The 21,464-nt window shown below is 46.9% G+C and overlaps 7 protein-coding genes across 8 annotated transcripts; 3 read left to right on the forward strand and 4 right to left on the reverse strand.

Annotated features, from left to right (window-relative positions):
• Positions 1-3,096: 3,096 nt before the first annotated feature.
• Positions 3,097-3,821, forward strand: E1B28_007829 (uncharacterized protein; the record flags this gene model as incomplete). The annotated part of the gene is made up of 2 exons (XM_043152606.1): positions 3,097-3,226; positions 3,277-3,821. 2 exons carry the CDS (start codon positions 3,097-3,099, stop codon positions 3,819-3,821), a joined length of 675 nt encoding a protein of 224 aa, XP_043010692.1.
• Positions 3,822-4,819: 998 nt separating this feature from the next.
• On the reverse strand, positions 4,820-7,076 carry E1B28_007830 (uncharacterized protein; the record flags this gene model as incomplete). Its single annotated transcript, XM_043152607.1, has 8 exons — positions 4,820-5,235; positions 5,294-5,718; positions 5,777-5,954; positions 6,007-6,146; positions 6,199-6,484; positions 6,540-6,803; positions 6,856-6,948; positions 7,037-7,076. The coding sequence occupies 8 exons, from the start codon at positions 7,074-7,076 to the stop codon at positions 4,820-4,822; spliced, it is 1,842 nt and encodes a 613-aa protein (XP_043010693.1).
• A 171-nt stretch (positions 7,077-7,247) lies between these two features.
• On the forward strand, positions 7,248-7,793 carry E1B28_007831 (uncharacterized protein). The gene is made up of 2 exons (XM_043152608.1): positions 7,248-7,563; positions 7,621-7,793. Exons 1-2 carry the CDS (start codon positions 7,282-7,284, stop codon positions 7,720-7,722), a joined length of 384 nt encoding a protein of 127 aa, XP_043010694.1. The 5' UTR covers positions 7,248-7,281; the 3' UTR covers positions 7,723-7,793.
• A 43-nt stretch (positions 7,794-7,836) lies between these two features.
• E1B28_007832 (uncharacterized protein) lies at positions 7,837-9,590 on the reverse strand. 2 transcript variants are annotated; one of them, XM_043152610.1, is made up of 7 exons: positions 9,264-9,590; positions 8,980-9,189; positions 8,842-8,925; positions 8,657-8,781; positions 8,436-8,595; positions 8,140-8,279; positions 7,837-8,073 (listed from the first exon to the last, which is right to left on the reverse strand). In XM_043152610.1, the coding sequence occupies exons 1-7, from the start codon at positions 9,531-9,533 to the stop codon at positions 7,893-7,895; spliced, it is 1,170 nt and encodes a 389-aa protein (XP_043010696.1). In that variant the 5' UTR covers positions 9,534-9,590; the 3' UTR covers positions 7,837-7,892. The 2 variants fall into 2 exon arrangements, with proteins under 2 accessions (XP_043010696.1, XP_043010695.1); XM_043152609.1 differs by having other exon boundaries at positions 8,140-8,595.
• A 17-nt stretch (positions 9,591-9,607) lies between these two features.
• Positions 9,608-12,019, forward strand: E1B28_007833 (uncharacterized protein). Its single transcript, XM_043152611.1, has 5 exons — positions 9,608-9,946; positions 10,007-10,066; positions 10,133-11,399; positions 11,458-11,891; positions 11,964-12,019. The coding sequence occupies exons 1-3, from the start codon at positions 9,668-9,670 to the stop codon at positions 10,907-10,909; spliced, it is 1,116 nt and encodes a 371-aa protein (XP_043010697.1). The 5' UTR covers positions 9,608-9,667; the 3' UTR covers positions 10,910-11,399; positions 11,458-11,891; positions 11,964-12,019.
• A 364-nt stretch (positions 12,020-12,383) lies between these two features.
• Positions 12,384-14,837, reverse strand: E1B28_007834 (uncharacterized protein). Its single transcript, XM_043152612.1, has 10 exons — positions 14,686-14,837; positions 14,224-14,631; positions 14,134-14,172; positions 13,985-14,077; positions 13,668-13,927; positions 13,426-13,614; positions 13,149-13,373; positions 12,889-13,094; positions 12,678-12,837; positions 12,384-12,603 (listed from the first exon to the last, which is right to left on the reverse strand). Exons 1-10 carry the CDS (start codon positions 14,765-14,767, stop codon positions 12,460-12,462), a joined length of 1,806 nt encoding a protein of 601 aa, XP_043010698.1. The 5' UTR covers positions 14,768-14,837; the 3' UTR covers positions 12,384-12,459.
• Positions 14,838-14,994: 157 nt separating this feature from the next.
• Positions 14,995-21,028, reverse strand: E1B28_007835 (uncharacterized protein; the record flags this gene model as incomplete). Its single annotated transcript, XM_043152613.1, has 20 exons — positions 14,995-15,446; positions 15,499-15,626; positions 15,681-15,778; positions 15,830-15,958; positions 16,014-16,175; positions 16,228-16,313; positions 16,366-16,443; positions 16,501-16,933; positions 16,989-17,047; positions 17,095-17,218; positions 17,273-17,542; positions 17,602-17,916; positions 17,976-18,039; positions 18,089-18,423; positions 18,507-18,879; positions 18,941-19,071; positions 19,129-19,458; positions 19,521-20,038; positions 20,095-20,766; positions 20,836-21,028. The coding sequence occupies 20 exons, from the start codon at positions 21,026-21,028 to the stop codon at positions 14,995-14,997; spliced, it is 4,950 nt and encodes a 1,649-aa protein (XP_043010699.1).
• Between the last annotated feature and the right edge of the window lie 436 nt (positions 21,029-21,464).

Genomic DNA, 21,464 nt, shown 5'->3' on the forward strand with positions numbered 1-21,464 from the left:
AAAATAACTTCCGGTTGGGTGTGCTGCTCGGAAGTTGACTGTGCTGCATTTAGCACTCACTGTGCTGCTGTGCTGCACTTCGTTTTGGGTGCGCTGTGCTGCACATTGTATAGCCCCAAGCCCGGTTCACCAGCACCGATAAACCTTGAGCCTATAACGGTCAAAGACGACGTTTCATAGCCGCAGATTGGAACACCCATCTTGAGGACGACCCACAGGCTTATCCACGTCTTCTCGAACCACCATTCCCTGTTTCAAATCGAATAGTTGTGTAGTGACCTGATCTTAAATCGGAAGACGTACCGAGTTTGGATGCAAGGCGTCTTTCAGAAAGTCGGTTGAACACACGAGGTAGGCGATGTGGGGAATCGGTGAATGAGATTCTATCCAACACGACGGCATCTTTGGTGATCTTCGTTCTATTATACACTCTGCGTAGTTATTTTCTGACTCGGATCATACTATGTACAGGAATTTCTAGTGGTGTTCACATCCTGTATTACTGCTTCGTTTGAATATAGTATATCTGAACCCGCAAATACGCAGCCAAGAATGGCGCAGGAAGGCACAATGTATTCAACGACGTTGGTTCATTCTGAGCGTATACTGTAACTGGCACATCCTGTGATTGGGGATCGTGTTCTTGCGGGTCGAGATATACATAGTATCGCCGCGAAAACAAGTTGCGACCGTGAGGTAGTAAATCTTCACATCACATCTGTATTGACAGCATGGGGATATGGATGATATGTAAACCTACAGATGTTCATGTCCGTTGAAGAAGTTCTGTGACATACTTCCCAACTACTGGCCCCCAGGCGTACTGAGTGACGAGCTGTCCACGCCTACGAATTGGAGTTGGAGGTGAAAACGAAAGCAAAGTGCGTGAGATGGAGGGTACAGACGATTATTCCTCAGTTGATGTGACATTGATGTGACATTGACGTAGGTGCCTTGATCGGAGCCACAGGTTAAGTCAAGGATAAGCCTGATCATGAGGGTAGGTAGTAGCCAATAATGGACATAGCATTGCTAAGTACTTATGAGCAAGACCACGAGGGTAATAACTAACTGTTCTGTCTTTAAAATTGAACCTGGTAAACACGCTGCATATCTGGAGAAAGGAAAGAAGATATTGAAGAAGTTTACCCTGATTCGTCGTCAATTTGTCGTACATGGTGGTGGTTGTTCAAGTTACAATAGTGGCTGTGCGAACTGTACTGGTATAATTCATGCCGTAATACCTGCGTGGGAAAGGTTAAAAAAATTGGAATCATAAGGCTACCATGATAAGTCTCTGTGCAGATAGTGGTAGGGTTAGAACCCAGACATATTATTGAGTAAATTCTTACATCCTAATGCCACATGAAGTACCCAAAACACAAGGAATAGACTTGAGAGTGGCTGTATGATTCATGCTGATTTCCACATGTGACTTGAGGGTGGCGTGCGAACCATACTGGTACGATTCGTACCGTAATGTATTGATTACCTGCAACTTCCCTCTTTGTGAAGCATCAATACAGTTCCATAGATAATCCAGAAAACATTGACTTGGATATACAACAAGATAAGTTTCACTGCTACCTTTTCTCTATTAACGGTGGCAGAGAAAAACCCTTGTTGACGATTAATTATTAATTATTTAAAAGTAATTAAGCAATATTAATCATTTATCTGATTAATGGTAAATTAATTGTGCTTCAAAAGGGTTTATCGATTTATTTTCAGCCTCTGTAAATAAATATGAAATAAATCACCACATTTGGGTCATTTTTGACTTGTTTCGAAGATGTCATACTGTCAACGTCACGTCAACTGAGGAATAATCGTCAGTGGACTCGCGTGAGATGGCACCTACAGTCCGACCAAAAAAGTCACCTAGCAAGCCACGCCATCGAAATCCCCGGGCCCCAGCTTGACAGTGAACAGCAATGTGCAGTGACAAGAGTTTCCTCTTGATGGATCGAAGACTTTCATACATTCGTCCACGCCAGTTCTTCTGTTATCGAGAAATCAGCAAAGCTCCGGCTTTCTTCTCTATAATTAGACTTGATATTGAATTTTTGACTCCTTATAATGTCGTGCGTTTCGACGGAGATGAAATAAAAACGGTCAACACGGACTTCCTCCGGCCGGTCTCACCGTTTCTCCTCCACCGCATTACTATCATTGGTTATGGCTTTATAACTGGGTAGGTGTTTATAAATTTGAATTTTTTCTTGTCCTGCTCGGTTTTCTTGTGCCACAACACTCGGGATTGAAAGACCTACCTCTAAGCTACTCATCTATGTAATAACTTTGAGGGAATATGGAGGGAAGCCCTTTTTGGCAGAGGATTGAGGCATCAAAATTGCTGATTTAAGGCCAAATTTGGGTACAACAATCGCCGGATTTAAGTTTTTCACTTGAGATGGTGCTAAAAGCTACTGGGATACGTTCATATACTAATTATTGAGTTCTATGTCAATTTATAGTGCATAAGAACAATTTGCGGTCGCACAATTCTCGATTTTTTTACGACTTCCATTGCGCGTGACATCTGCCACAATCCTCCATGCGGAGTTTGAATCTGCTAAGCCACATCTTGTTTGTCCGACAAAATATCAAACGCGTCGCAAGCAGTGCGTTGACTACCCGAGATTTGCCGATATGCTGCCGGGATAACGTTGTTGTGACGTTCCGTGACTGATGGGCTATGGATCGTTATAAACACCTACCTTTTTCGAGTCGTCGTTGCAGCATGCCTCTCGAACCATAACCAGCTCAAAAACACAACTTTTTTCTGTCAAGTCATTCAAGTTACATACATATCAGCTCACATACGGAAGCCGAACGTCAATAGTTGACGGGAACAGGTTCTCCGAGGTAGGTTTATAAAAATTTATAAACACTTGCCCGATGATAGTACCAAGGTTCATTTGCTCTATCACAGGCTATTATCTTTCCAATGCCATGCTCGGAATTTAGATGGATCATAGCTCCTCGTGCCAGACCGGTATTATCCCACAATAGCCATGGGCTACTTCTCAAATACTGTCCCCTCCCACATACTACTACCCAGCGCATTCGTCTGTCGCTCTACTCCAGTTCTCGATGTCGTCGTCTAGTCAGTCAACCACCAATCATATGTTTAATGAAATGCAGTATTCCACGATAAATGGCGGAGAGTTCTACAACGTCGGCCATGACCTTGTTCGAAATTTTCATGCTACGGCCGCCAATCGTGAGTCGAGATAATAGTGAAGTATCTAATCCAGACTGAGGCCTTTACAGCTCATAAAACTCTATGGGATGCAATTGCTGGCGTTGGAGCTTCCTACAATTCCGCCTTGCAGTTTGATCGCGGCAACTGTCTTCCTGGAACCCAAAAAGCAGTTCTACGAGATATCCATGAATGGAGCATCTCTGGAAGTGATTCTCCACCCATATGCTGGCTTTCTGGAACTGCAGGTGTAGGAAAGTCGGCCATTGCACTGACAGTTGCTAAATCATGCGCTGAAAACAATCGCCTTGCAGCCTCTTTTTTCTTCTTCAGATCCGACCCCAAGCGCAACAACCCATCCTCCCTCATGCTGACAATCGCGCACGGTCTCGTTACCACGATACCATCGCTGCGCCCTATCATTCATGGCAAGATCACCACTGATCCCAGGATCTTGGAAGCCACTTTGGAAGAACAATTCAGAGAGCTCGTTGTCTCTCCGTTATTGAATGTCTCCCCATCATCGAAAAGGAGATGGTGGATACCGAGATGGGGACAGAGATGGGGACGGAGTCTGAGATGGCGGAGACAGGTGCCAGAGCAACCATTGCCTTAGCTGGTGCCCCAGGCAGTGCAACCATCATTGCCTCAGTCAGTTCAGAAACATCCCAATCTCGTCATTATTGACGGCCTGGACGAGTGCAAGGACAGCGACACCCAGTTGCGACTTATCTCCATACTAACATCTGCCTATCAACATTCCCCTCATTTCCCACTGCGACTTCTGATCTGTAGCCGTCCGGAATCATGGATTCGAGAGGCCTTTGATCTTCCAAACCATTGTATCCTCACTAAACACATAAAGTTGGATGATTCTTATTTGCTGAACAAAGACATCGAACAGTACTTTCGCAGTGAGTTCACCAGCATTTGCACAAACATTAAATACAAACGGGTCGAATTTCCCAACCCATGGCCTTCCGAAGCTGACATTCATCATTTGGTTGACAATGCTTCAGCCCAATTTATTTATGCAGTGACTGCAATGAAAGTTGTGAAAGCGGAATGTTCATCCCCTATCAAACAACTTCGCATAATCATCGATCATCGATCTAATCGGATCTCTCCAAAATCTCCATTCCCTGAGCTCGACAACCTCTATCATATAATACTTTCCACCCATCCTGAACGGGACACACTTCTCTCTATCCTCAGTGCAATTCTTCTACTGCCAGAGTATGTCAAAAACGGGGCTATACAATGTGCAGCACAGCGCACCCAAAACGAAGTGCAGCACAGCAGCACAGTGAGTGCTAAATGCAGCACAGTGAGTGCTAAATGCAGCACAGTCAACTTCCGAGCAGCACACCCAACCGGAAGTTATTTTCCGGGTGTGCAACTGTGCTGCAAGCTGAACTCCTGATGTGTTGCTTCGCATGTATTCTAAGTTGGTTAGTAATAGTATGTATGTACATAAATCTACTCTTATTTTACTAAGTAACGTCTAGTAATATAAGTAAATAAGACTTGTTGCAAACTTAAGAAAAACCGCTACGTCCGAATGAATGTACTAAAAATTGAAGTCAAATTGAAACTACTAATTAACTTTATTGATTAAGCTCTTCTCGAGCCAGGTTTTCTTCTAAATGAAACCGGCTTGCTCATAGAGGCAGTGGCGAGAGTCTGGGTTTCTGCCTCGGCAACCTTCGAAGTTGGTTTGCGGCTACGCTTCGCATTCCCCTGAATGATGGTCGAAACGTCGGGTACGTCTCTTTCCTTTCGCTTGGTACGCCGGTCCTGGACTTGAGTTTCTGCATCAGCGACAGCCGTGAGAGTAGTGTTGGTTGACCCAGAGACCACAAATTTGGTAGAATCAGCCACTTCCTCAGGCTGAGGGAGTGGCTGATAATCCTGAACCATCCCGAGATTCTCATCTGCTGGTTTCTCAGCGACTAGATCATCTGCCATAAAGCTATTTGAATTCTGCGGCTCACAGAACAAATCAGACAGTGACAGCAGCTCGAAGTCGTCTGCAAAAGGTTCTATAAGAAAACATATGGCCCATAAATCGGCTGAAACGCAACGCACCGTCATCAGACTCGTCTTGAATCTGCATCTTTGCAGCCTTCTTTGCCTTCTTTGTCTGTTTCCGAATCTTTACTCGACCGCTTGAGCTCGAGAGTTCTTGCAGTTTCCTCTTCTTCGGCATCCTGATCTTGCGAAGAGCACCAGAGGAGGTTGTCGCCATCCTTGAATCTCTGAGCAGCTGCTTCAGGTCATCTCTCCTTGCCTTCGCAAGCTTCAACTCGTCCTGCGCTGAATCTAACTCGTTTTGAAGCTCAGCAGTCGCATTCTGTTGTTTTTCTGCTGTTCTTGCTTTTGTTGCCCGATTATTGCGACGAGTAGCATTGCGTGTTTGACGGTCTACAAGCTCATTGTGCGTGTTGGACGGCACCCCACTTTCCCGGGCCATCTGCACCTCTTTGAGTGTTGCTGCGTCTATATCCCGACCTCTAAAGGATAGGGTTAACTAATGTCAACTGAACTGAAGACAGCATTGCGAAGACTTACGTTTGAATTGCCGAAACAATTTTCTGATGCTTGAATGATCTCTCTTTTGACCATGCATGTTGCCCCTCACCAGCATTGGTGTGATTTGGCGTTTCGTCCCAATCTGGACCCATGGGGGAGAGGCCGCCAATGGTGCATGGGATAATCCAATCAATTGACCGTTTGTGCTTCCACCAAGCTGAGAGGATGTTAGTCTCCTAAAATGTATTAGCAAGGCTGGTGTTACTTACCAGTCAGAGCTGGAATCTTGAAGGATAGAACAAAGACATGAAACCTTTCTAGGTCTTCTTTCGTCTTGATGTGATTCATATAGTTCACAAGGTGGCGATAGTCCTTCTTTGTCATTTTAAGTCTGAAGTCGTGTATGCCTCTGCCGAAAGCATCATTAGTAAAAAGCTAATGATATTTGTAACCACTCTCACCTTTTAGCGTGAACATGACATAGCTTGATGAAGTATGGAGGCAAACACTTTCCATTCAACTTGCTATAGGAGACGTCCTGAGACTTGGCGAATGACGCCGCGGCGCCTTTCACCTGAGCTATCTCCATATCCACAACCATTGCAAGTAGATTACCCTCTGGTCGTAGACGCTTGAAAGCCAGAGGTTGACCAGTCAAGTCAAGCGTTATTTTCTGCACCGCGTCAAAGAGCTTCTCATAAGAAGTGGTATCATGGCGGTTCGTGTATATGCGCATTATTGTGAGTGCTATATTTACTTCAGCACTTAAGCTAGCTCTGTTATAATCGTATGGAAAACACACCTCGTTGAACGGGTTTGTAGAATATCACCATTTCCCATTCATTAATCTCCAGCTCTTCTTGATTGTTCATGCCTTTGCGAAAAACGACTTCTTGTACACGTTGGAAGGTAGTGTCACACTCAATTGACAGCACTTGATGAACCAGTTCCAATAAGGCCTTGAAACACGTGAGGATAAAAGCGTATCCGTCTTCGTCAATGAAGGTATGGATGTATCGCTCTTCTGGTGATAGACGTTTGTCGGAGTGAAACAAATCATATGCCCCTACACACAATTGTTAGTGGATGCAATGATGATTCATTGCGAGGCAACGTACCAGTGAGGCCTAAACCGGCTGGATAGGCCTTAATCTGCTCAGCCTTTATCAGCTCACGCTTCAGGCGACTACTGGAGAGGGCTGGATGGAAGGCTGCCGGGCTTTTTCCATTAAGCTCGTTGCTTTACAATAGGCGCTGCAGGACATTTGTTAGATTGTACGAGTCTGTATGGATACTCACATGTGTCAATCTTTGAGACAGTTGCCCCTAAACACACCATGTCTTCCTCAGTGGCCTTCGTAGCGGAAGAACTGAGCGGAGTTACCAGGAAACACGACTGATAGTCTTGTCATGAGGAATGTAGATGGTCATCCGTGTCTGGCAGTCCATTGGAACCATTAGGGCAGTGACACGTTCTCCATCCACGATGTGGGCGAATGCTGAGAACAGAATTAGCCGGACCTACCGGTACTCTAGGCACCAGCATGGATATTCCATCTGGTTGCTTTCGTACTGTGAAGCGCTTGTGTTATGATCTAGAAATCATGATGGCGAGATATCAAAAGTTGGAACCAGCTGACATGGGAATCGTGTGTACTGTTTACAATCTACTGCAATCAACGTTACTGGAATTCTGCGTACCCCAACCTGGACTTCTCTCTATGCTCCGTACAATCTCCGACGCGGTGAAGATGTATTCCGAAATCAATCGAAGGCGGCTTCGCGTATTTGAGAAATGTCGAGAGAAGCTACTTTCATGGTGCGAGGTACTTACCTTTTCCCCTATACTTTCTGTCATCAATCCTACTCATGAACACATCTAGTCCTTCCCGGATGGTTATGCAGCTGAATGTACAGATCTCGTCAAAAACGAAATCTTGCCTTTTTGCAATTTCGATATAAACGACGTACCCTATATTACTTAACTTACGAAGAATTCCACCCAAAGTTTTTGTGGAGGCCATTACCCAAGTGGGGAACGCCTGTGGCTGGCGGCGGGCTGGGGCTCCAAAGATACAAGGCAGAGACATTTCAAGTTATAGTCCAAGCTAATCAGATTCACCCGTCACTACCTAACAAGCTTTACACAGAATCTCTAACTAGGCGGCGGCGGTGGTGGAGGTGGAGCTTGCTGCGGCGGTTGAGGTTGTGCATCCCCCTCCGGAGCAACACCGTTATACCCAGCTTGGGCATAATATTGACTATACTGTTGTTGTTGTTGAGTCGCAGCCCATTCCTTGAATTGGGGAGAGTTGACATCATAACCGTATTGAGCCCTACAGTTGCCACGGCCGACATTCAGTACGAGAGACAGAAAATAAAGAAAGAAAACGTCTACTCACCAATAAGCTGCATAGGCTTCGGCCGTATTTTGCTGTTCTCCCTGAGGCGCAGTCGGTTGTTGTCCATCTGGAGGGGGTGGAGGCTGTTCACCAGGTGGCGGAGGTGGAGGTGCAGCCGCAGGAGGAGGCGGGGCATATCCCTGAATAAGCGTTAGTTCAAAGAACAGGTTAGCCCTCGTAACTCAGGTCAAGTCAAACCAAGTCTCGCTCAGTCGTGTAACGTCACGCGGCATTCAGTGATGGAGAGAGAAAAAGAAGGTTTACTGAAAACTGGTGAGTAATGGGACGAGACATACCGCCATTGCACTGTATGCAGCATATTGAGCTTGAGCTTGATGAAGTTCCATTTGTTGTTGTTGAGCTACGACTGCCATTTTCGCGTGCTCGGAGCGAACGACGAGCAGAAGATCTTCCGTCAGCACCTTCGCTCTTGCGACTTGGCCTTCTTCCGGACCGCTTTTAGGACAGGTTCGAGTTAGACGACGAGAATTTGAGATAACAAGGGCAAGGGACGCACGTAATATGGATGTACAGCGGCTCGTCACTTTCTTTACCCGTCTCCTGGTCAATAAAACCAGATCCTATGCCTTTGATTTGGACTCGAGTTCCTGTTTCCTGTTGTATATACTTTACGAACGAGCCCTTTAAAAAAACACTAAAATGTCAGGCCGCGGAGAAAGTAAGAAACAGGTTCAAACGTACGCTAGGTCCGACCACCTTCGCTCGTACATTGAAGTTTCGGATGGAGTCGAGACCGACGGGCAACTTTTCTTCAGGCCATTTTCTCTACAGGATTCTTACAATAAGGCAACCATGGATGAGAGTGACGACAAGACCGACCTTTTCCCTCATCCTATCCTTCTTATCTTCCACTAGCGACCCCATATCAATGGACATTAGGTCATTGATCTTGTCGATGGCTTTCTGTAGACTTTCTTTCGTGTTTGCCATTATATGCAGGTACAAAGGTGGATCTTTGTCTGTGGCCTTGGTTTTATCGGGATACCACACCCCCTTGGTGCTAACAGATGCTCCAGTGTCCTCGTGAATCTACGAAGAGGAGAGGTTGAGATGGGATATGAGCGAGAAGGAAGGGGGGAAAAAAAACTACGAAACGCACGCACCTCCTGTTGCGTAGACGATTTGGTCAACAAATATCGATTCCTGACATCGTTAATGTCAATGTCGTGAGTAAATTCCGCGTCGTGGGGATCCTTCATCGCACCGGTAAGTCCTGTACCACCAGCGAATTGTGCTGCGATTTTGGCAGCGATGGCAGCAGCAACAGCCGCTGCCTCGGAGGCGGTTTTACTGTCATCTGTTTTTTCTACCTTGCTAATGGGTGCTGCTTCGTCGATATTTGTGCTAGCCTGGTCCCATTTGCGCTTCGACATCGTCTGTTTTTTTGGATGGTTGATGGTTGGTGTGGTAGAAGGGACGAAGTCGTCACACTGTTGTCACAACCATCTTTCCTTCCTTCCTTCCCTTGCGAGCATGCCCTGATCCTCACTCTTGTTCAACTCTTTAAATGGCTTTTAAAAGGCCCAGACACCCATCCGATACGTCCTCAGACTCTTCACTCTCGCCACCGTCCTCCCCATCATCCCCATCACACAAATCATCGAGAATTTTACCTGACAAGGGCGCACACCAGCTCTTATGCACTCTGCCACCAACCTGTAATCACAGACCGACATATCTCGCAAATAGTAAAGACCTAGAAGCCCATTATGCTACCTACCATGCACATGTATGCGAAGAGAAGGGGTGTAACTGCGTTTTCCCCGACGCTAGGCTTCTAGAACTAGTGAGTTGAGATCATCTTTGAAGGAGTGTTTTAGCAAACTGACATGTGGGGGAATTTTAGCATCAGACGGAGTGCCATGATTCCCTTGCTGCAGTACGCAAGGACAGAGGGGAGAAAATAGTGAGTCGGCTGTTATCGCTGTCCTAGTCTTCCGGTGAAAAAGTGGCTGAAAGGACGCACAACCAGTTTGCTTGCTTCCTCGCGTCATGTCCCAGACTTTTTGGAAATCCAAAGACCAGACGGCTTCATCTTATACAGGCCCATGCTTATCCGAAAGAATACTTTTTCGCTGTAACGAATAAAGGAGTTGGAGGTTTGCTGAAGAAATGGGGAGAAGGTGCAAGTATGCTTCGGGGAGAATGGAAAAAACGAGAGTACACGGAGGAGAACAAGGAGACGATTGCTGACGATAGGAACGAAGAGGCTGGTGTCGGTGACCATTTGGTCGATGACACTAGTGATGGAGAAGAATCAGACGTAACCGAACGACAATCCGCAAAGGGATTCGCGACGAAGATTGGGGATACGCGTAAATCTCTAACTAATAATAGTTCAATCGAGGCACGGGGTGGAAGAGATCAAGATATCGAGGAATTGAACGAATCTATGACTTCCTTATCGCTTATCCCCAGTTCGATACAATTCGGCCGTGGAAGCGCGAAAGCTGGCTTCAGTCACTCACATAGCAGTGGGGATGCATCTCGCGGCAGGTGGAGGGGTAGAGGCGGGCGAGGGGGAGGATCGAGAGGATCGACCGTTCGTGCAGCGATTGGAACACATTCCTTGCCGACGGATGTAGGTTTAGAGGATGGTGCAATGGGCAGTGACAATGCAGCTCCAACGTTCACTCATACTAGGGGGCGTGGCTCGCGAGGCCGCGCATTAGCTGGCGGTTCTGCGGCTCCGGTTCGAGGCAACTTTCCACCGCGAAGAATGTTACGGCGAGGAGGAAGAGGCGCCTAGTGCTGGACCATATGTATGTAGGCATGATATGTTCGAATATCGGGAGGATCTTTGTATGTAAACTGATTGGCAGGTTCTCTACGGCTTTGGACCAATTGATCGCGCATAACCATTCGTGCTCCCGGAGGTTACTCAGGCTCGCCTTTTTATACAAGCTATTGAAGGATAGCGCAAATCATCGTGCAATTTAAAAATGGGTTGAGAAATGCAGATCTTGATACTAGCTTCCCCCAACCGCCAAATTTTGAGATGTCGAGCAATAGCAAACCTTGTTCCAAGCTTGAAGACGTGCCAATGGCACAGTTGTGGAAGGATCAGAGAAATCCTCAGGTCTGTGACGCGGTTTCGTATAGGCCATATTTCATTCTTATCGACATTGACCACAGACTACCAAAAATGCTTCATTCGTATCCTCTCTGATTTCAACATCCAAGGTCAAATCGCGGTCTGATTCGGAAGCTTCCCGGTTTCAGTGGTTACTATCAACACCGTGAGCATTGTATCCGCCCATCCCTTGAGCCTTTCTGACTTTGCATCCTCCGACCTAGACCGTGGTTATGATTTTCTCGTCGAGAGCAGGGTTGGAAATATATGTAATATCGATTAATACCGATACCCCTCCATTATGGCAGTAGCTATCAAAACTGAAAAGTATAGATAATTGGTATATGACCCGTAGGATCGTCTTGATTAGATAGGGAAACGACGATGAGAGACTTGGTAGAGGGTCAACGACATTGCTCAATCTTCTACCATCACCGCGGTCGTCTCTTTTCTACGACCATTTTTTTCCAGATTCCGGAACAGAGCCCTTCCACTTGTGCACCAATGAGATCTCGCGTCGCCATGCTTGGAGTGTAAAATACCCTGCTGGATGGATCCCTTCCAGGACGAGAAGCCGAGGAGAAAGGTCGAGATTGGCGGAGACATGATACTGGATTCGAAGGCAACTCACAGCGCTGGCATAGCACACACAGTGGAGGTGAGTCCGTATAGAAAGCCTATTTGCTTGCCTGTATCATTGAGTTCCGGCACGGACGGATGTCTTGTCCAGACACGCCGATATATTTGTACTATAATGGGAAGACGAAAAACCGCGCTCCTTGTCCCTCAATTCGAAAGTGGCATCTTCATCGAGTGTCCGTTTTCAATGTATAAATCCAGCATCCAATAAAGCCGATTATCATGTTTTGCTGCAGGGTATCGTTCACCTGAGCAGCAGACGCGTTGGGTGACCGTCACTGTTGGAACGAATGCCATTCCATTTCAGAAGGCTGATGGTCTCTGTTACAAAACATCTCAATACTGTCATCTTACCTGGAAGCCTGCTTCTTTCCGTTCTTTTGGAGAAACCCACCACAGCCGATGCGGTTCCCTCTGCCTTCAAAATCGACAAGTTATATACCTGTGGCTTGGAAGTGCTGTCCGTTGTTTACTATCAATCCATTCGTCGTCGAGAACGAACGTTATGGTTATGATCATGGAACATACATTCATACACAGAGCCAGAAAAGTACAACGCGATATCAACGATAGATCAAAAGAGAGACCTATTCGTCCCCCTGTATTTTAATGACCTCCCCCTTCAACCTGCCTGCCAGTGATACACCAGGTTCCGACCCTGCGAAGTTCAACGTTGCATAAATACCCTTACTGACACACGAAGGGTTGATAAATAGCGTCGAGTTCACCCTCTGTCAAGCCGAATATCAGTTTCTCTCACCGCAGACGGAGAAGAAGAGGGGGGGGGGAAGGCACGACACAATACCTTGCTAAATTGTTTCAACTTGCTCAGAATGATAAACACATCCGGCGCGAATTCAGATTCATCCGTGTCTCCACCATTCAACTTTAAGGCTTGTGAATGGCTCACGTCCAAATTGACTTCCGCGGCTACGTCCGAAGGAACAGGAAATAGAGGATAGAAACTGAGATTTGGATCGGTAAAACAGTATATTTAGAGTACCAACGCCACATACCTTCTTTGCTGCAGCAAGTGTCGACATGAATTTCCCATCGAATCGGAGCCGGTGTCTTCCGGGAATTGGGGTGCTATAGAGTCGATCTCCTCGCCTCGTTTAGTGATTTCCTCTTTACGAAGATGGAATAAGACGTCTACGGTGGTAGACGCGAACGTGACCCCATTGACCGAGAACCTCGCTGGGTTCGGTAAAAGATGTATTCTCTAGACAGAGAACGATTGAGTATACGGGCGATCAAGATAAGACCTGAAACTTACTGCGTCGTGTTTGGTTACCTCGGAGCGAAACTCGCATTGAGGATACACCGCATGCGAACTGATGAGGTCCCGAACACTGGGTACGAGTATCGCGATACTACCAGAGGAAGAGTCAAGTAATTGACGAAGTGGATCCAGGAATATTCTATGGAAAAGGGCGAGAGGAGTCTCGTCTATTTCGCCGCGTTCAATGAGAGGATGGGTGTAATCCAGGAAAGGACCAGTCTATGTGGGAATCAAAAAAAAAAAAGTTCAAGTGCATGTGGCTCTAACTCACCAAAACAATCACAGGAGGCCGAGATGTTTTCAACTTCTTTAAGAGCGACTGCCATGGCGCGAACTTCAGGTCAGAATCTGGTGTATACGGGCCACAACAGACAACCATAGAAAACGAGGTGTCTGCGGTAGCAGGGTCAGGTTTGGTGGGCACAGAGACTGACGATGGCGAGTTTTTCATTGGGGGAAGCTGAATGCAAATGCTCGGTAGGAAGACTGGTGGACAGGTGGCAATTCACGTACTGTAAGGATCTCGCTCGCCAAAAACCAGTCACCACTGCCATTCTTACCCCTTAATGCGACGATAGCACCAGGGAAAAGGGCTAGGCCGCCAGCTCCCTTTGCACCTCCACGTATTTTGATAGATTCCTCGAAGCGAATAGGTACTCTCACGCCCTTAGAGATCATTCGAGATGACTCTAATGTGAGAGTAGCCTCGGTCAATTTGGCGTTAGATGGCGGCGTCTCAGAATCATACGTGATTCGTCCAACAACCACAACTTCTTCCTAAAAGATACGTCGGAAATGTAAGAAAAGAAGCGGAGAATATGAAGGAAAACTTGCGTCGGATGCAGAAGAAGGGTCTCCAAGTTCAGTAATGCCATAATGTTCTCTAACCAGTTCCGCAAACTCGTCTATCCGTTCATCCAGCACTGCCAATAAGGATCCATTCAGTTGCAAAATGATGGTTTCGACCAAAAGCGCGTACCTTCACTCCTTTCTGACAACTTCTCGTACATATAAAGATCTAAAGTCAACTGAGATACAGCCCAGATGACGAAGCAACCTGACCACTCACACCCTCGATTCTTGCGAGACGACGCGTCCATTTTTGGCCCCTTGAAAGCAACTTTACTTGTAGATCTACTTGGTCCAGCAAGACTCATTGGTTCGAGTCCGGTCTCTGCCTTGACCTGAACTTCCCCTATGCCAACCCTTCCAGCGTTCTTCCTGATATTTTGATGCATAAACTGGGGCAATCTTGTGCGATTTACAACTGCTGCACCAGAGAAGTTCCTAGACCGAGCTCTAGTAGCACTATTCTGATTCATCTCGCGTTTGATCTGTGCTTTCACACCCGCCAGCGAGTCTATCGTGAACCGCGCTGCTTCGTGTGCGCGTGCCGGTGTCGACGAGAAAGTAGCTGCTTCCCATTTGAACTGGAGTTGTTCAGGTGTAAGATTGTATATTCGACATATCAATAGACCTAATGGAAAAAGTTGTAGATTTGGTGTCATCGAGAAAAGGTCGTTTGACATACATTCCTCCAGAAGTTTAGGATCTGACGCGACTTCATACCCTAGCCGGGATGCAATCTCCTTCGACATCAGTTCTTCGGACATTATAAGCGTGGTAATGAGATGGTGATGGTACGAAGAAGAATCGAGGTTCGAGAACGCGGACAACAGCGCGTCGAATATTTGTTTGGCACCCGTGCCACACCCGTGTTAGATTATCACATTGCGATTCTCACGGTATCTCTGTGAAGATTCATTGTGAACATTAGAAAATTAGAAGTACAGTGAAATCAAGATAAGTATTACTAAAACACAACAATAATCTAGATAAATCATGTTCTCCAAGACATTCGTTCTGGGGAAAGTGGCGGAGACGACTGCGAATTTGATTGGGATATAGGTTCAGGGAGGTAAAGAGGTACCGTCGGAACAAGCTGGAAGACCTCTTGCACAATGGCTCTAGTCCGTGGACCTTCTGTCGAGTTCATCACTGCATGAACTTGGGCATCTTGTACGGTTGGCTCGTGTTGGCCGTTGTGAATCGGAGTAGAGATGACAGGGTTACTAGGGCCAGCTCCACGACCGTCCCATATGCAACGTATATCATTCCCAGGTATGATTTGGACAAGTCTTCCGGTTTCGAGATGCCGAACTTCGATGAAATGGTTGTCGAACAGTAGAATGTAAGGCGAGTGTATCGCTACACGGTTTGCAGTTCCCTCCCATTCGATAGTGCCTGCTGCACGACTAGGGTCCCCGTGCTTGTTGACGTAGAGGCCGAATTCTATAGAACATGATTGAGCATCAAGTAGGCCAGTAAACACAAGTTAACTAACCATCGTAGCAAAGGAGGAACTCATCGTCCGCTGATCTAAACATGCCAATAGGTCGACACGAGTCGCAACGTTTCGCCAGTTGCGCGAGACGAGCGTCATCTCGTTGAGGTATAGTAACACTCTTGAAGCTGGAGGAAACAGGAAGGTCAGACGCGTAGAAATGTTAGATACGCACAACCTACTCATTCAAATCCATAATTTCAAACCCTTTCGTACACAAAATGACAATTTTGGCTTTCAGGAAAATGAGATCGAACGATTCAGAGGGTAGGAAGAAATCCTGCCCAACGTGTCAGTTTCGAGTCCAAGAATTATGTAAAATAAGACAAACTCGGTATATCCTGAACCACTCGGATCTATTGTTTCGGAAACCTAGACGCGAACTAAAGCCAGTCGGAGCCCTTGCTCGTTCGTTTATCTTGTCACCTACGGGCTCTAGCACCCGGAAGATACTGTCCAGCTATGAGGAACAAATTAATTACGACATCGAGTTAGTCGAAAAAACGAAGGCTCACCCCTTTTTTCTTCATGTAGATAACGAGTGTTCTCCCGTGTAACTGTCCGACGCTGAAGAAGTGGACATCCTTGTTACCGCTTAGCCGCTGGGGAACTTGCGATGTGTGAGCGGTCTGGGGTGACGTAGGTACAAGTGCCTCAATATGGTACGCGAACAACGCCTAAAGATGATGTTGAGTCCAAATCGCTCAACATTTCCTGAAGAATCCACACCTTATCGGCCAACACCATGAAGATGCCGAACTCTTCCAACATAGCACACTGACTGACCATCTTCAAATGAAGTACACGCCGCATGGCTAGATAGCAGCGGATTAGTAATGTTCAGGATATATGAAAAGATCGACTTACACTTGGGATCATGCCTAAAGCCAATCCAGACACCTTCGGCGCATCCAATAGCCACAAGACCACGACCATCGGCAGTATCTGGCAACATAATCTTCGACACATGCCCTCAAAAAGATCACGAACAATCACACTCACTGAAAGGAACGGAACAAGTGACTTTGCCGGTGAACGAGTTCTCCTGATTCCACGCAGGCGGAGCATTTTGTCCGGTCACAGAAGGTATCAGGAATGTGTCAGCACTCAAAGTCTCAATTTCAAAGACTTTGTTTGCTTCCTGGACGACCTGGCGCAATCCTAGTGCCTCTTCCAGTTTAGATTTCCATTCCGTACGCGCTTGTGCTGACTCGGCGTAAAGGACATAGGGACCACCCACCAAACGACCAGCATGGTGAAGTGTGCAGGGGTATACAGAACGAGAATCCCCTGTGCCGTCAGGAGAACTTGCGGGAACTACGTTTGGACTCTCTGCGTGTCGTTCGGTGCCACGGAGACCGGAGATCAAACCTGATCGACGTGGAATCGGCGAATCAGTGAAACTGCCGAGAGAGAGAAGATCGAGTGGTATTGGCTACGGAGAGAATCAGCCTGGAAGGGCATTGAAAAGGATAGAGGAGCTGGCCCACCCGACGGTTGACATGATACTTCGTCACGCCATCCCTTTCTTTTGGCTTTGTCAAGACCACTAAAGGCAGATAAGTGCCGATTCGGGATAGACCAGATGAAACTCACAATAATTATCAAATAATAGAACATATAACTCGCTCCATCCACTCCATTCCAGTCCACTTTCAGGCTGCCGCAGTAATTTTCCTGAATGAATCAAGGACCGGTTCTCGTCGAGGAGGTCCATGTCCTATCACGATCAACGGTAAGTTGCGAATCGCGTTCAGTGGATCATGAGACTCACAATCCATTCTCCAGTTTTGAACACCAAGTTGGAATTGTATCTCCAAAGCTCGACTTTTTGCTTGGCAGAAACGACCCCAGGTTCCGTGTCCTTCCCGATGGATTTGATGACCTCCAACACTTGAGGAATTTCCTTTCGATCTTCATGACCGGGTGGCGTCTCTTCCATTACACCCTTGAGCAGAAGCTCGTATCGAAGTAGTCGAGGAATCGGTCGATTAATGAAATTCTTCATGTCCAGCCTATGCGCATCCGGATGTTTCACGCATTGCTTTTACAAATAAAAATAAGTAAACCAGCGAATAAATGATAAGGGGAATGATTGCCTACATCCACAAACTGCTTGAACTTAGTGTTGTTAGCCAATTCGTCGTCAATCCTGTATGCGGCAATGGGATAGTTCGGTATGTATTCCATGTAAGCATCGCGGAAATTCAGTGCAGCGTCGAACATGGCGGCCGTGACGCTCCTGATCTGGGGATGTTGTTGTTGTTGTATTTGATGGAACTTCTCAACGAGACGTTTGTGGTGAGCGTATAGCTCCTGGAAATTGTGGAAAACATCCTTGATGAATTGATCGAGACGTTCGGGAACAATGATAGCTTCGCCGGCTTCATTGGCTTCTCGGAGAGGTTGGATGTACATCTAAAACGAAAAGAGAAATAAAAAAAGTGGAATGAACAGCAGGCGAAGACGACACGCACGACTTCGATGTTCTCCAAATCTTTCACATACGCCATTTCACCCTTGATTAACTCAAAGATAATCCTAGAAGAGCAAGATAAGCTCAGGACGTTATTCTTCAAGAAGAACGTACGATTGTCTCTTTGCCTCTTCCTTCTTCATCTTCTTTCTAAGCTCCGTCGAGACTAGATCATGCCATTCCCACTTCCCAGCAGCCCCTTTACCCATTGCAAATTGGAACGTCCTTAACTGAGCAAACGTCTGCATGTCCTTCATAGCGTCAATAGCTTCCTTCAGATACGATGCATCAGGATTTCCCTCTGTAGTTTCCTTGAGAATTGCCTCTAGCAGGACAGGATATTTCTGAAGATGCTCCGATGGTCGATTGAGGAAGTGCTTCAAATCCAACCGAGGTGCTGCATTGTTTTCGAGCTGACCCTGGCGTACGGTTTGGTTACGAGAAGCATGCTATAATGAAAAAACGAAGGGCACCATACGTCAATACAAGCCATCAAAGCCAGATATGAATGAAGTCGAAAATGGACTTTTACCTCAAGGAACAACCGAAACTCGGGATTATTTTCCATCTCTTCTTTCATTCTCTTCTCTGCTAGCGGATGATGGCCAACATAGTCTGGATAAACTTGCCTGAACTCAGAGGCAGCGACCAAAATCACGTCTCCAATTCTTTGGATGACATATGACTGTTCCCTCTGCCGCACATGCATGACCTCGAGTAACCGCCGATTGCATTCCCGCAGATCCAAGATATTCCCAAATACATCGTCGATGAACTCTTCTAATTTTTGTGGAGGCGAAATAACGGGTGGATCGGCGTGTCGAAGTGGTTTGAGAAAGACGCTTTCGACCGTATCAAGGTCTTGCATATACTGATCTTCCTTGCTTATTATCTTGTGAATGATGCTAAAAGTTAATCAAGCATGATCAGCGAACAAAGATCTTCAGTCCCACGGGGATAACCTACGTCTGGCGTCGGACTTCACTGTCTGGAAGCTGAGCGATTACTTCAGGTGGTACAGTTTCCGACCACTCCTTGCTTGCGGGCGAAGACTGTACAGGCTCGGGTTCATTCACAAGCGCTAATACCGAATGCCCCTATATCAAAGAATGGCAACTCAGTGAGCGATCCTCGAATATCAACACAAGACTCACCCTCTTTGGACAACAGTAGGCATAACACGGCTCCTCGTCCACACAAGTCGGAACATAACAACCCGTCAACATCGTCACGACTCCCGTCGGTAACTCTTCCCTATCGTGCGAGCCAGATGGTCCAGATGACGAGGAAGGTCCAGCTCCCTCAGAATCATCTAGAAACATGTAAACGTCCTCAACACCATCTTGAAGCACGCGTCCTCCCCATTCAACTTCATAGAAGAATAGCTGTGACTGGAGTGACCGAGCTACTTGCAGTGCAGCCCGTCGTCGATCGGGAGGTGAAGAAACCAGTAATTCCCGAGGAAATTGTGATTGAATAGTCGACTATTTCAAGGAGTTCAGTGGGACAATCCTTGAGAACATACAATCCAACAGATTGAACTTACCACAATATCTTTTCCGGTAAACGCTCCAGGATAAGGAATACTTCCTTTCACATGTGTCCCTCTCGGTACCCGATCCCTCAGTTGGACAGCAAGATGGCTCAGCAAACTTGTATTAACGAAGCTATCTCCATCTTCCCAATCCTCTTCGTACCCTTCTTCGTCATATGCTGTCGAGGTCTCCTCCCGAACTCCATCAAGATAGTCAATATGCCCGCTCTCGTAGTTGGCTATTTCACGCAACATATCGCTTGGTCGACGAGATACATTGGCTCCTCCCTGTGAGGTTATAAAATTTGAAGGACCAGCATCCCATGCATCGTAATTGTTAGTGGCGTAGATATCAAATGAGGAGCCAGAAGGAGGACTCGAAGGAACAGGATAAGGGTACTGTCGACGTTGCTGATGAGAAAGAGGTCTTCCTTGAGCATCAAGTCCGTTCGAGTACGATCCTGTCGAGTCCACCCGGTTGACGGACGGTGTGGAGTTTGAAGCGAAGTAATCGTTGCCGTTAGCATATACTATATGGGAAAGGAAAATGAGCCAAGCAGCTGCGGAAGTTGAATAATATACACACGTTCAGGCGCCAACATTCCGTCCTGTCGTCTCTGATGTGGTGCTGCAGTCACAGTCGGTTGCGGCAGTGGTGCATGGTGGATGTCAACGACTGGAACTCCATGCACGGGGGACGGTGTTCGATGATTGGGAGGTGGTGCATATGCATAGGATGCTCTTCCATGACCGTGGACAGTTGATCCGCCGTCATCAATAGAGTAGTTTTGGGCGCCGTTGATGGATTCGGAGGAGTCAGCCCGTGGTGATCCTGACATATATGGATAGGGCTGGGAATATGAATGAGTATGGTGGCGAGATTGGATTTCAAGAGGCCCTCTTCCTGGAGCTCCTGAACGACGTCCAGAGGCGGGTGAGGAAGGTAAACCGATAACTCCACCAGGAGGTGCAGGAAGATTTCGTCGAGGGCCACCCGCAGTAGCTCTCTTCAACAAATCAGATGAAGATGACGAGCTGAATGAATCGCTGCTGATATGGCCTGACCGTTGAGTGGGACTCGGACTTGAGCTTGGATCGTAGTGTGCTTCTGGCTCTGGCATCTGCATTGGTGGTAGAGAAGAAATTGAGGTCGAAGTGCTGTGGGTGCTGCTGGGTGTTGGTGGTAAACGCCGAACACTGCTGCCACTGTTCCGATGGTTACCGTTCGGCGCTGTATAAGTCGCGACGTTACTCCTACCTGTGCAATCAATCAGAGAACATATTGTCTGTCAGTAAACCGCAAGAAAAGAGATGGTATCAAACTGACTGGAAACCGTGCTCGTGGGTGTTATCGGTGATGAGATAAATTCAGTCCCATAGACGTTATATATCCCATCTATATCCTTCTCGCCTGACGATGGGAGATCTTCCGCTGCGAAGCCGGCCCAAACTTGATCATATAGCGCTTGAAGATCTTTGTCGATGGGACTGGAAGGTCGTTCGGTCGCTGCTGTTAACATTTGTCGCGCTGGATGTCGTCGTCGTCGTTAAACTCGACGTCCCTCGGTAGGGGTGGTAGTCGGTGACAAGCCTGTGCCGCGCCGCGCCGGACCTATTTCTGTTAACCGATCACGCACGCATGACATTCAAGTTGACAATATTCCCGTGAACGAGTAAATTTAACCTCAAGAGTCATATTTTTCACCAGCTAGAGATAAGAATCTTTTCTGTCTTTTCATCATTTCCAGTCGCTGGAACATCGAACATTTGCCCCACGAGTCACCGACGTCGCCCGGAAGTTGTTCACCTTGGTCTTCTTTACCCACACCCACCGCTGCCACACAGTGGAAAGGCAGTTCAGTACTTATTTATATTTGTGTGATACGAGTCCCTCGCGTATTTGCTTCAGCTACTGGGAACTCAAACACAGCAACGATCTACTCCTGCTGTTCTGAG

This window comes from Marasmius oreades, chromosome 4, assembly GCF_018924745.1.
Source record: "Marasmius oreades isolate 03SP1 chromosome 4, whole genome shotgun sequence".
NCBI lineage: Eukaryota > Fungi > Basidiomycota > Agaricomycetes > Agaricales > Marasmiaceae > Marasmius > Marasmius oreades.